Source organism: Labeo rohita, chromosome 5, assembly GCF_022985175.1.
Source record: "Labeo rohita strain BAU-BD-2019 chromosome 5, IGBB_LRoh.1.0, whole genome shotgun sequence".
Classification (NCBI taxonomy): domain Eukaryota; kingdom Metazoa; phylum Chordata; class Actinopteri; order Cypriniformes; family Cyprinidae; genus Labeo; species Labeo rohita.
The window spans coordinates 20,000,647-20,014,408 of NC_066873.1; the positions used below are offsets into that span (position 1 = coordinate 20,000,647).

Below are 13,762 nucleotides of genomic sequence, written 5' to 3' on the forward strand. Positions count from 1 at the left end.
ATTTATTTCCAGCCTAATCACTTTAAAGCAGAGTCAGCGGGGGGTTGGTTTGTGTGTCCACATGCTTTAAGAATGTCTGGTATTTGTTAACATTTATTAACTAGCGTTATGCCCCAGTGCTGTGTTCGTAGGCCAGTGTCACATCTCTGTGAGCATGACACTCTGAGGCACATACAAATACTTTGCTTGCGTTTTTTCGTATTTGTAAGATGCGTTGGATAGTGTGTCTTCTGAATGAACAAATGTAAACATTAAGGTATTTACTGATTGTTACTGATTTACAAAGCACAGCAAAAACAGTAAAATTCTAAAATATTTTTACTGTTTAAAATAACTGTTTTCTATTTGTATATATTTTAAAAAGTAATTTATTCCTGTGATTTCATAGCTGAATTTTTAGCATCATAACTTCAGTCACATGATCCTTCAGAAATCACTCTAATATTCTGATTTGCTGCTCAAAAAACATTTAGTATTATTATTATGTTGAAAACAGCTGGGTAAATTTTTTTTTCAGGAGGAGGACAGGATCAGGAAAGGTCCGCAAGGCGAGACTTGAACTCAGGATGCCCGAGTTATTTTTATTTTATTTTATTTATGTTAATTTAATTTAATTTTATTTATTATTTTATTTTATTTTATTTTATTTTTGGATAAATGTAAAATAAACCTATTTTTTTGCATTTTTGTTTGTTTGTGTGTGTGTGTGTGTGTGTGTGTGTGTGTGTGTTTTTATTGGATTGTGTTATATTTACTAATTATTTACTTTTTATTTTTGTAATGTTTTCAAAAGAAGTCTCTTATGTTTATTAATGCTGCATTTATTTGAATACTGTAAAATAGTAATATTGTAAAATATAGTTTGTAATATTGTGAAATAATGTAAAATATAGTTTAAAGTAACTTTTGTCTTTCTGTGATAGTAAAGCTGAATATTCAGCATCATTACTCCAGTCATCATTGTCACATGATCCTTCAGAAATCATTCTGATTTGCTGGTTTCTTTTCTTTCTTTTTTTTTTAAGTTGGAGAAAAATAAACAATACAGATAGTCTTAGCAAAAATCAAAAGATCCTCCCTAATATGCTGGTTTCATACATTATTTAGTATTATCAATGTTGAAAACAGTTGTGATGCTTAATATTTTCATGATAATTCTGGTATATTTCTATTGTTCTATTAATAATAGTAACTGTCTATCAAAAAATAGTAATTTGTCTATTAAAATTAGTAATTGTCATATCAGTTTTTTTAGGGCCAAGAGCCAAAAAATCCAGCCTAAGAAAGCATGGCATGAGCCGATACGAAGAAACTCACCCTCTTCTGGTACATCCTGTGTAAATTTACTTTGGAAAAAACAAAATAAATAGATTCACCTTAATCTCATTGTCATCTTTAGAGTATTTTTGTCCATGTCATTAACACACTTCTTGGTGTATTTTGAGAACTCCCTCTCGTGGGCTGCTAAATGCTCTCTTAAGAGCACTAAAATTACTCTGATAATAAGATGATGGTGTGCCAGAACAATTGCATTACACTGCTCTTAGATCAACTCATCTTGCTGTTTGAGAAAGACGTGATGCTGTTTTATTACTCACCTTTGTATGGGAGTCTTTGTGTGATGTGTCAGAGGAAATTCTGTAATGTATAATATTGACAATAAGTTGACTCATCCTGGATGAGCTGTTTCAGTCTGTCAGTGAGAAAGATCTGACTAGACCATTAACCCAAGATAATGAATCTCTAGGCCTCTAGGGCTTGATGATTGACGATTGAGAAAAAACTGGAAGCTGCTTTATTTTTACAGGTGTTCAGAACTGTTAACACTGCATCAGACTTGATCTGTTACGTTAAGATAATTATGAAACAGTTTCCCACATATTAGGTATCCTAATGTTTGAATGTCTTCAGTTCCCTTTCTTTCCATTATTAAAATGTTATATAACGTAGTACATTGTGCCAAGAAGAGGGTTGTTTACTAATGTTAAAGGATTTGAGCAGCTAACACAAATTAATATGGTGCGTCCGATCCCAAAACTGTCCTCAAACAACCCCCAGGATGTTTGTGTAATTTTATGTGACCTTGGACCACAAAACCAGTCATAAGGGTCAATTTTTCAAAACTGAGATTAAAACATCATCTGAAAGCTGAATAAATAAGCTTTCCACTGATGTATGGTTTGTTAGGATAGGACAATATCTGGCTGAGATACAACTATTTGAATATCTGGAATCTGAGGGTGCAAAAAATCTAAAAATTGAGAAAATCACGAATGAATGAATGAAGTTCTTAACAATGCATATTACTAATCAAAAATTACGTTTTTATATATTTACAGTAGGAAATTTACAAAATATCTTCATGGAACATGATCTTTACTTAATTTCCTAATGATTTTTGGCATAAAATAAAAATCTATAATTTTGACCCACACAATGTATTTTTGGCTATTGCTACAAATATACCCCAGCGACTTAAGACTGGTTTTGTGGTCCAGGGTCACATAAAATTATACATATTTAAAGCATCTTCTGGATAATGGCTATCTTGTTCAAAGTAACCCAAGTTTACCCATCTAGTAAAAAGCCCTAGCGGCTATAATGTCTAGGCTGTCTCCTGTCTCAAAGGTTTACTGTCTCAAAAGTTTACTGAGTTTTGAATGATGTTTCCACATGCGACTGTCATGTGTCTGTGACTTTTCTCTCTCCTGAACAGCTGCTTTTTCCCTCACTGGAAAGAAAACCTCACTAAACAGAAACATAAAAACACTGGCGCCCATTTTGCCGTTTTGGCCAAGCCTTATATGGCTATATTTGACCTTTTATTGCTGTAAAATGTTGTGGTTTGTTGCTGATTTGGTTAGCTTATGCATTAGGCAATGAAGCTTAGACATATTAGGTTTTTGTGTATTTACACTGGAAGTGTAGCCAGTCTGCTTAATAATGTTTTCAGTATTGTCCATTAGGGGGAGACATTGATCTTTTTTGAAGACATTAAAAGTCGATGGCTTACCAGCGCAACACATTGATTCTTCTCTTTAACATGCTGTACTTCAATCATATTATTAATGGACACTGATGAATAGTGTTACAAGCCCTCTTGATTTTTTTTCTTCAGTTGATATTGATGCATGTGGTGTAATTGAAAATCTCTCAGTGCATTAATAAATGCTAATTAATCCATGAAAGTGGTGCTTACATTGAGTCAGTGAATCAAATCATTTTTAAAGAGTATTTAATGAGTTTTGTGTATAGCTTGTGGAATATTGATTTATGCTGTGTGTGCTTGTATGAGAGAGAGAAGGGGTTGATTTGTAGTCGGTGGAGGGGTCCTGGGATGGTGGCCAGATCACACGGGCTGCAGCTGACTTTAAGGATGAAACGTCTCCAGGGAGCTGATGAGCCTAGAGAAACTTGCTGCCAGTGAACATGTGGAGCATGTTAGCACGGTGACAACGGCAGCAGGCTCAGAGCAGACAGTTTAAGAATCAGTTCTTTGGCTTCTTTTTTGAGAAAAGCCTCAGTGCAGTGATAACAAGGCAGTGATCCATAATGCTGATTTGCTTTGTTTGTTTGTTTTGTTTGGTTTGATTATTTTGTCTTGTTTTGTTTAGTTTGTTTGGTTTATTTATGTTTGTTTAGTTTGGCTTGGTTTGGTTAGATTATTCTGTTTCTGTTTTATTTGGTTGGTTTGTTTTAGTTTTGTTTTTGTTTGTTTAGTTTTGTTGGTTGGGTTTTGTTTTTGTTGTTTAGTTTGTTTTGGTTTTGTTGGTTTGATTTGATTATTTTGTTTCTGTTTTGTTTGTTTGTTTTATTTGTTTTTGTTGTATGTTTAGTTTTGTTTTTGGGTTTGTTGGTTTGGTTTTATTATTTTGTTTTGTTTGTTTTGTTTTTGTGTGTTTAGTTTGTTTTTGGTTTGGTTGGTTTTGCTTGATCATTTTGTTTTTTGTTTGTTTGTTTTTGTTGGTTTGGATTGATTATTTTGTTTTGTTTGTTTCGTTTTTGTGTGTTTAGTTTGTTTTTGGTTTGGTTGGTTTTGCTTGATTATTTTGTTTTTGCTTGTTTGGTTGGTTTGTTTTTGTTGTTTGTTTAGTTTGTTTTTGGTTTGGTTTGATTACTTTGTTTTTTATTGTTTAGTTTTTGTATGTTTAGTTTGTTTTTGGTTTGGTTGGTTTTGATTGATTTAGTTTTTTGTTTGGTTTTGTTGGTTTTTGTTGTTTGCTTTTCTTTGTTTAGTTGGTTTTTGTTTTGATTATTTTGTTTGTTTAGTTTTTGTTGTGTGTTTTGTTTTAGTTTAGTGTTTTGTTTTGTTGGTTTGGTTTAATTGTTTTGTTTTTGTTTGGTTGGTTGGTTTGTTGTTTTGTTTTTGTTCTTTGGTTTTGTTGGATTATTTTGTTTTGTTTGTTTTTATAACCATTTAGGAAATGTGAGAACTTCAACTACATGTTGTGACTTGGTATAAATAGAGCTGTATAAATTTAACAGTGTACGAGAGGTTAAGAGGTGAAGTGCTATAGGACAAAATGTATTTGCTTTATAAAACTAATGTTCATAAATTTTTCCTTGATGTTTCATATGTGTTGGATCAGCCATCAGCTGGCCCTTGATCTAACTGCATCCCATCCAGTAGAGCAAATAAACAAACTTCACACCAGAGATCTGTCTATGAAGAAAACCAAAAACACAGGAAAGAGAAAATCAGTCAAAATCAGCTCAATTTGTGTAAATTAGTCTGTTTAGTTGGTTTCATCATATCTGATTAAATGTACACCATTATTCTCCTAAAATCTTTGTGTGTGTGTTTACAGTGCCTGGGCCTTTTCTTTCTGTTTCTTGTGGGTTGTACTCAGTGTTTGAGATGGGGCTGGGTAGCAGCTGAGGCACTTTGTAGTGGTTAGCAGCCCTTCAGAGGCCTTGCCCTTCCCTCTGTTTGTTTCACAGATGTGCCCTGATTGAACTTCAACCCAAATTAATTGAAAGCACAATGTGAGCTACACTTTGAATTAGCTGGTGCCTTTATTCACTTACTATCTTTAAAACTCTTCAATCATCCACAGAGATTAGAAGGTGCTGCAGAAAGAGTCCACACAACCAAAACATTGTTTAAAAAAAAAAAGCCTTTTCCTCCTGTCACAATACTTCCTTTGGCTAGATTGAAGTGTACAGCAAACCTGAAGTGTTGTGGTAACTTCAGTATGGTATTTCCTTACTCCACCCAGTCAAATTCCTCCCGCTTACCACCTAAGCAGCTCTTGTTTTATCACACCGGCCTCCCAAACAAGAAGCAGCTTCTGTTCTTTTATTCTTGATTGGGAAAGGGAAATATCCCTATGTACTCCACTACATCCGGTGAAGAACAAAGGACTGTCAGAGGTTCATTTTCACCTCACACCCTGTTTATAATGACACCACCAAATTTCTGCGGGTGCACCAACCCATTCTAAAACATGTGAATGTCCTATTATGTAACACAGTTAGGATGCTAAAATTCTGAGGGATTAGTATTAGCAGCATAATAGGAGCTGTCTTTCATTCATCAAATACATTTTGTATTTGCTTGTTTTCATGGCCACATCTTCTGGACAATTTTCGATGGTGGCTGTTTTCTCATTGGCACTATATAATAGCTCAATTGCTTCTTCAGTGCATAGATTTAATGCAAGTGTGAGCGATGTAACCGAGTGCAGAGACCACCTCTCACACACTTTTATTTGTATAATAGCTGGTTCGGATTGTTGTTTGCCCTCAGGGTTGACATTCAGTTTTGTTTGATTTTCTAAGCCTTATTGTTAAGATCATTGTGTTCAGATGTGTGCTACATTCTGCTTCTGAAAGCCCATTTTACTTAGAAATAATGCTTTATTCTTACTGTTGACCCAGGACAGATCACATATGCATGTTCCCTGAAAGCTTTACTGTTTGCATGCATGTTAGACATTGTAATTTCTTTTTTCTGTTTTTAAGTAATTTACGTTTTCCGTGGTTTAACTCTACCACCAGGTCAAATCAAATAGCATACAAATTATGTTGATTAGAGAGTTTAAAGAGTAGACCTTTACTAAGTGTTGTATTTAAGTTGTTACATAAAACACGTTGTGTGTCATTTAGTTCCCTGCTTTTCTATGCACAGTTCTACAGTCCTTAAAAGAATGCAAAAACGTTCATGCACATATGGTAGATTGAGTTTCAGAGAGTCAAGACCCCTGTGTCTACCTTGTTTTCACAAACATTGAGTACCATTCCCTTGGAGCCCACATTTTGCAGTCTAGTTTTCTTTCTATCTCCCAAGACTTAAGGAAAATAATGAATCACGTCTCTGTGTTTCCCATTGAGTGTCCTTGTATCTGCCAAAGTAAACTATTTAGAGAGAAGATTTGTAAATTATGGTGCATCATAGATAACCTGGATCTACGTTGTCTATTACTGGTGTTACTTATTATTAATTCACTTGTTTGACAAAATAGGAACCCATCTGAGTCACATGGAATCATGCAGATTTGTAGGTGTAGCTTATGTAGCATTTTAACAGGCATGTTCTTCTTTAATCATGTTGCCACTACAGACTTTCTTTCTGTAAGCCGATAACATTGTGGTTTGGCGTGCATGAGCGAAAATTATTATGAATGTAATATTTCAATGACCTTCCATGGGGTCATATAAAGAAACTGAATGGGCTGGTTATACAAATTCAACAGGATAGTGTTTGCTTTTTATCTAGTAATTTAGGCTATTTATAGTGTGAAAGGCTATTCATAGTTTTAGATTACATTAATGGAATATTATTAAAAATGCATTTATGTTACAAATATCCAAATATATGGAATGAAAGAAAAAAATATAATTGAAAATGTGTTTACCACAAAAAATCTTTAAGTGTACATCCTGTTTGCTCTGATGCATTGATTTTACTACTCACTGCAGTGAGAGGAAACCTTAGAGTACCCTGAAATTGAACTGTGGCATTTTAAATAATTTAGCATATATTAAAGATTGATACCCTGCTAACGCGCATAAGCCACTTTATGAAATATATATTTCAGTAGCTGTGATTCTGTGTAGAAAATAAAATGTATCTCGTCCAATAAATTTATTACCTGACAGGTGAAATGGTCAATACAACACTGCTTGGCAATCAAGATGACTAACTGTCTTGGATTTATGAAGCTGGATGCCATCATTATGTGGAAAGTATTAGGCAGACCGCAGTCACTCAGACAAAGCACTGTTCTCATTGTAGGAAGGACAGATGGACTCTTTGTTTTTTGTAGTTAATGTTCGTATATTCCAGCTGAGGCAGCACGAAGACATCTTCCTGAAGCAGTCAACAAAAGAGAGGCAACAAGAATAACAGCAATTTTAAAATGTGTTGTGACATGGATTTTTTTAATTTTGAGGTTTACTTATATTTTGCACAAAAAAAAAAAAAGTGGAAAAATGATTTTCAACCATCATTCTGACCCTCTGTCTAAAATGAAATATTTTTAAGGGGTGTGTCCTTTAAAGGGGTCATTGAATGCTAAGTTCACTTTTACATATTATTTGAACATTAATGTGTGTTGGCATGTACAAATCTACCCTATAATGATAAAAATCCATGCAGTGGTTTTTAATTAATCTGTAAAAATAATATTCCCTTTTTCAAATCGAGCCATTCTCAGATGCCTTTCGTTGTGGCGTCACACCCACAAAGGCCGCTCCCACTATAGTTGATTGACATGAGCGTCCTACCTCAGATCAGTTGTAACAGTCCAACCTGTTTTGATGCCGGAGCGGGGATGTAAGTTAGACAAGAATTGAGCGATTGACGTGTTGTGTTGCTGGATGTAATAATAAACGTAGTGGTCGTCATTTACTCCCGATGTCTGAGCCGCTGAAGATGCCGTGGATTACATTTGTTTGTGAAGGGAATGCGCCTCCCGATCTCCACATATTCATCTATGTTCGCGCGAATCATTCGTGATCCGGCTTCACTTACAGCAGAAGTGAGTATAAGGGTTTTTTTATGAATCTTTGCGATTGCCTTTCCTAATAATGTGCTAGTTTACTAAGTTTAGCGGCTAAATGCAGCTAAAGTAAACAGGCTCGTCACTCCACAGAGAGAAGAGAGGGGCGGGGCGAGCAGAGCTCATTTGCATTTAAAGCAGCCTAGACCAGAATGGGGTGATTTTTGCAGAGCTGATTTTGGCAAGGTAAAAAGGGTGTTGTTTTACACTACCATTGAGAATTTTTAATCAAAGTATATTATAGACTTTTCATTAAGACCCTAAAGAATCATATCAACTTGTAAAAAATGGGCATCCGGTGATCCTTTTAAGGCCTTTCTGGAATTAGCCACTGTTATGCTTGGCTAACGTCATTGCATAGGAAACAGTATCAATGCATCCCAATGTGAGTGTTTTGACAACTTATTATAAAAAACGGTCATTTCCAGACAAAGCATTATGAAATCATTTACTTACGGTTTGTGATGCAGCTGCAGTCAGATCTAGTACTGCTTCATCTGTCAACAAATGTTTCTCTGTGTACTCTCCATGACACTATGCCTCATGTACAAAACAACATGCTTGGACAGGGTCCTTTGACACAAACCAGGATGCCATTAAAAACAAACTATCCACTTGTTCCTTATGCTGGAATCCTGCTGATATCTGTACAAAGATTTGTTTGTACAAAGTTGTTTACTCCATTTGTCCTACTGATGACAGACTCGAGCGTGTCAGAAAGCAAACGTGAATCTGTACAAGATTGCGGCAGTGATTTCTATTCTTCTATTTGCATTTGATGCAACGCGACACTTGCATTCAGCGTATTCAAGTGTCAGCCGTTAAGCGACTCAACGCCAGTGGGTGGGGCCTATGGTGAGAAGATGACTATTCGTTGATGCCTTGCTCTGGAGGCAGTCTCTATGCAAATGTTTGTGTCTGGGTGGCACCACTCAAATCCAAACGAGCTGTTTTTGGAGCTTGATTAAATAAATGCTTTGTTTATAATGAGGAGGATGTTTTAAGATATGAATCTTGCAGGATGTTTTAATGGTACAAAGGCCTCTTATATGCCAAAAGATAAAGGCAAATTTAATTTCATGTCATGACCCCTTTAAAAACTTTCTAAACAGTTGAAAAAAGAAATAAATTAATACCAGGGGATTATACTTTAGAACCAAGAGAATGTTCTAAATCAAAATCTTATAGAATTGCTCAAATGCTTAAAAACATTTAGATTTTTTTCCACTGCTTTAGGCCTTAGAATCTTGATTGTCAGCCTTAGGTCGCTTTATGAGCTTTTTTTTAGCTACGGTATTTCTCTTTCCACAGTTTGATTTGTTTACTACGTGCAGTTTTTTTGCAATAAATAAGTAATGGTAACACTTTAGAATAAGGTTCATTGGTTAACATGAGTTAACTACATTAGTTAACATGAACCAAGAATGAACAATACCTCTACAGCATTTATTAATCTCAGTTAATGTTAATTTCAGCATTTACTAATATGTTATTAAAATCACAAGTTGTGTTTGTTAACATTAGTTAATGCTCTGTGAACTAACATGAACAAACAATGTACAACTATTTTTATTAACTAATATTAACAATGAATGCCAAAACTACACAACATGCCACACATTTTACCTAAATTATAGCTGTCACATAAGATGATAGTTTGTGGTGATGTAGCTGCTAGCTAATAGTTTGTAGTCAGAAATTCCTATTAAAATAATAATAATAATAATAATAATAGAGGTTTTGCACTTGCGTCACGATTTGGTCATATGGATGCCATCACCATACTGGTGATACTCAGATATAAACAACAGCATGAGTTGCATGGTTAATGTACTACTGAATACATTGTTCTGCTAATTTATGCTGTCTAAACCACGCTGAAAAAATGTGTGGAAACTGTTAAATCATATAGATTAGGCTTAGTAGACAGGAAAGGGTGCAGTATTTTGACAAACTAGTTAACTAGTTTGACAAAAAGTTAATAGGTGGTAAAGACTCGTACAAGCAGTTGCCTATTAATTAAGAAATTATAGCCTAATATTTCACCTGACTGGAAATAACAACAACAAACGCAAATGTTGTCAAGATTCTTGCCCTGGAAATCCTGGTTCAGTTTGGCCAACCACAAACACCTTTTGTTCTTCAGACATTTTAGTGCACTCTTCTATAGTACTCCAAGTGTTTTTCCCTGTCTGACCAATTAGTACAGCCCAAAACATGACAATAACTTATTATTTTCAACAGCAATAATCAGCAAAATAGGTGAGTTTTGTTCGGTTTAATGGAACTGTTTACATTCAGGGCAGCCAATATGGCCGATTGATGATGCGTCATGAAAACACTCTATAACATAATAGTCCCCTGGTGAAAAAAACAGCATATGCTGGTTAGGTATGTTTTGATGCTGGTTTAAGCTGGTCCTTTGCTGGTTTATGCTGGTCATGTTGCTGGTCAAGGACCAACATGAACCAGCAAAGGACCAGCATAAACCAGCAAAGGACCAGCTTAAACCAGCATCAAAACATACCTAACCAGCATATGCTGGTTTTTTCACCAGGGTCATCATCATCATCATAGTGCCATATTTTCCACAGAAACAGTGCTGAATCACCAACAACTGAGTGTTAAACTGTAGGCCTACAGTTTATTAAACTTTATCCATTTGGAAACGGATTCATTATTATTATATAGCGTATTATTTTATAGGGTTTTTATTATTTATATATTTGTTTGTTTATTTATTTTGCCGTGTATTTGTTACGGAGTGTTGTAGTCACTTTTTAAATCCTCATTCTGACTTATATGAATGCTTTTTTGCGATCGTGAGAATTGATATTTGCATATTTGTTTATGAAGGGCGTGTAGTTTCTGTCACGCCGGTAGTTGTGCTGTAGTGTTGTGAGCTGAATGGTGAATGAGCGCGCTGCGCGGAGGCAGTACAGTCAGTCCACGCGCTGTGATGCCCTTTTGTGGGAAAGTCCTACTAGAGCACACAGACACACTCACATCAGTACAGAAGGACACAGAAGGAAACTGCACGTAAATGAGCCATTATACTGATAGGATAAGGAGAACATGATTTGAGGGTGTTGGGAAAGCCGATTTTTCTTTTTCATGTAGTAGAGAGCGTTCACTGGGTTCTGGATACTGGATTCACTCGCTATTGTTGTGAAGGCAGATAGACGCGCGGACGCGCGGCGGTCGCGTACAGCAGCTGAAGGAGTTTGAAGGGAGAGCGTTTTATTCCTCTGTATCTCTTTGTTCGTTTTACTTCAGTTATACTTGCTGTTATATGCACGACTCCTCCTGAACTGTTGTTTGCGGACACATGGAACTGGTCTGTGATGTGAAAACTGATTTTCTTGGATACGCTGTGGATTGGATTTGGACGCGTTTTAAAGTCTGGATCGTGTGATTCATATACTCGTCATATACTTCTTCCAAAAATGTGTCTCAACTCTCAAGACAGATAAACGGTTTGAAGAGCAGTGGGAGTCTGAACTTTAAACCAGGAGCCGATATCCCTCTTGAATGATGCCCATAGACAGACTCGCAGACATGGAGGAGAAACTTCGTATTTTGGAGGATCTCAATATGATTTACATTCGTCAGATTGCCCTGAGTTTAAAGGTAAAGGTGTTCTCATAACCTGACTTGATTTTTATACCTCTTCTGAAACACTTTAAAGTGCTTCTGAAGTAGATTTGAAATAAATTATTACTCTTTTTGTTAAACAATCAGATGGTAATTATAAAACGCAATACAAAATTAAACAAAACACCTCTATAACGCACTTAAAATAAGTGTTCTCCAAGTAAAATAACTAAAAATAAATGTCTCCTACAAAAGATGGTTTTAAAAGTCTGTAGGTGGAGATCTAATTAAATATATATTTGTAATGAGGTGTGAGTGATCTCTTAAGTTGTCTTGCTTTTCCAGTTTCCCACTGTGGTTACATTGTGTCTTAAATCTGTGAGAATGTCCATTATACAGCTGCTCTTACAGCGATGTTGATGTACAGTGTCTATGATTGTTTGTGTCAGTTTGGTGTGTTTAGTCTTGGCAGTAATGCTTAAAACAGAGAAGCAGCAGCACTGTATTTCTCCAGTGGTCCTGCTCTGCAGCTGCAGCCACACAAGACACAAGTCTCATGGGATGAAAGTGTGTGTTCTTGGACGTTTGAGCCTGGTTTGTGAGTTCTTTGGTATTCCATGCCTGAACTCATAAGCACAAGTAAGAAAAATTCAAATTAATGTAAGCACTTTTGCAAAATGCCTCCGCAGAGACTTCATTTGACTATAGCCTTATCTTTGAAAGCAATTGCACACGTGTGATATTATCGGTGTGAACATACCGATACCTTATTTTTAAGTCAAGCTATGAAAAGTGTGGAAACAAGCCCCCTTTTTTGCTTCAAGATATGGCAATAAGTAGGTGAATTATGGTGTAAATTTTTAATTTACTACTGGGAAGCAGGGTACTTATGATAAACTATATGATAAATATCAAAGTACATATCAAATGCCAAACCTCCTTTGGTTATGAAATAAAATAGGCGTCTTTTTGTCCTGCAGCTGTTGTGTGTTAGAAACGCTCAGTATCTCACTGAATGACATGCTGAACACTGCCTCAGCCCCTGTGGGGTTTTATTTGGTGTGGGCGACCAAACTGTGCTCTTCTCCTAGCCCATGCTGAGATCACACCTCGCTCCTCCAGTGTGCCTGTTCTCCTTGCCAAGTACCCCGATTATATGCTCAGTATTCCTGCAATGTGACCCTAAATTTGTAGGCTGTGATAATGAAAGGACACGGAGGCGCCTTCTTCGAGCTGAAGGACATTTTCAGAAATTCCTGGTGCATTTAATAATTCATGGTCATGCATCTCAAAGTTGGCAGTCTGGAGTTCTCAGAAGGCAATTAGCTTCAAGCCTGTGTCAATTTGAAAGAGTCTTGATGTCTAAATTTAATCATCCATGTGATCTTCATGTGAAAAATGAACTCTTTGTATGATCTACCAAAATCGTGTTCAGTGCAACTCTAGTACGCTCTAAAAATGCTGGGTTAAAAACAACTCACCTTGGATTATCTGGCAACCCAGCGCTGGGTAAATATTGGACAGAACACATGCTGGGTTATTTTGACCCAGTTGGCTGGGTTAAATGTTTTTACCAAACATGCTGGGTTATTATTATTTTTTTAAGTTAACTATTGTTTAAAAATTATTATATTGCTGGCTTAAAATGGATTTCTCGTGTTGTTGTTTCGCCAAAATCTGAGCCGGTGAAGGGCTGCTGTTCGGCGGGGTAACTGCGAACTGCAGACCACAGTCTTGCGTTTCACTCGTAGCTGAAAGATGCAGTGACTGACTCTAAAACCTGCCCATAAACAAACAGTACTGAGATTAGAGAACATATTTTAATATCAAACTAAATTAAACTCAATACAATAATGATTAAAATCCATTTATTTTATGCAAGGCAAAAAGCATTTCCATCCTGCGAAACAACTGTTGCTGATGCAGCTGATCTCGTCCTTATGTTGTGTTGCATAAAAATACAATTTACAACACAGTAAAGACTTTACAAATGAAATAAAATGTATACAAACCTTTATTTCGATGAAGTGCACCAAATCGACGGCGATAAGAAAAGCTCTCTCCTGTAGAGGACTCAAAAAGCCTGCGCTCTGTAACTCAGCAGCTGGGTTGTTTCATCAGGCTCAACCCAGCGTTTTTGGTATAAGAAAATAACCCATCGTTAA

At 36.0% G+C, this 13,762-nt stretch overlaps 1 protein-coding gene across 3 annotated transcripts in view; it reads left to right on the forward strand.

Annotated features, from left to right (window-relative positions):
- rtkna (rhotekin a) overlaps positions 1-13,762 on the forward strand; it is an 83,103-nt gene that overhangs the window by 13,305 nt on the left and 56,036 nt on the right. The window contains exon 1 of one of the 3 annotated variants that reach the window (XM_051110032.1): positions 10,935-11,633. The exons of the other annotated variants lie outside the window; for them this stretch is intronic. Coding sequence (XP_050965989.1) covers positions 11,535-11,633 — 99 coding nt within the window. The 5' untranslated portion in view covers positions 10,935-11,534. Of the gene's footprint in view, positions 1-10,934; positions 11,634-13,762 lie in introns of those variants that run through there. 3 annotated transcript variants of the gene reach the window in all.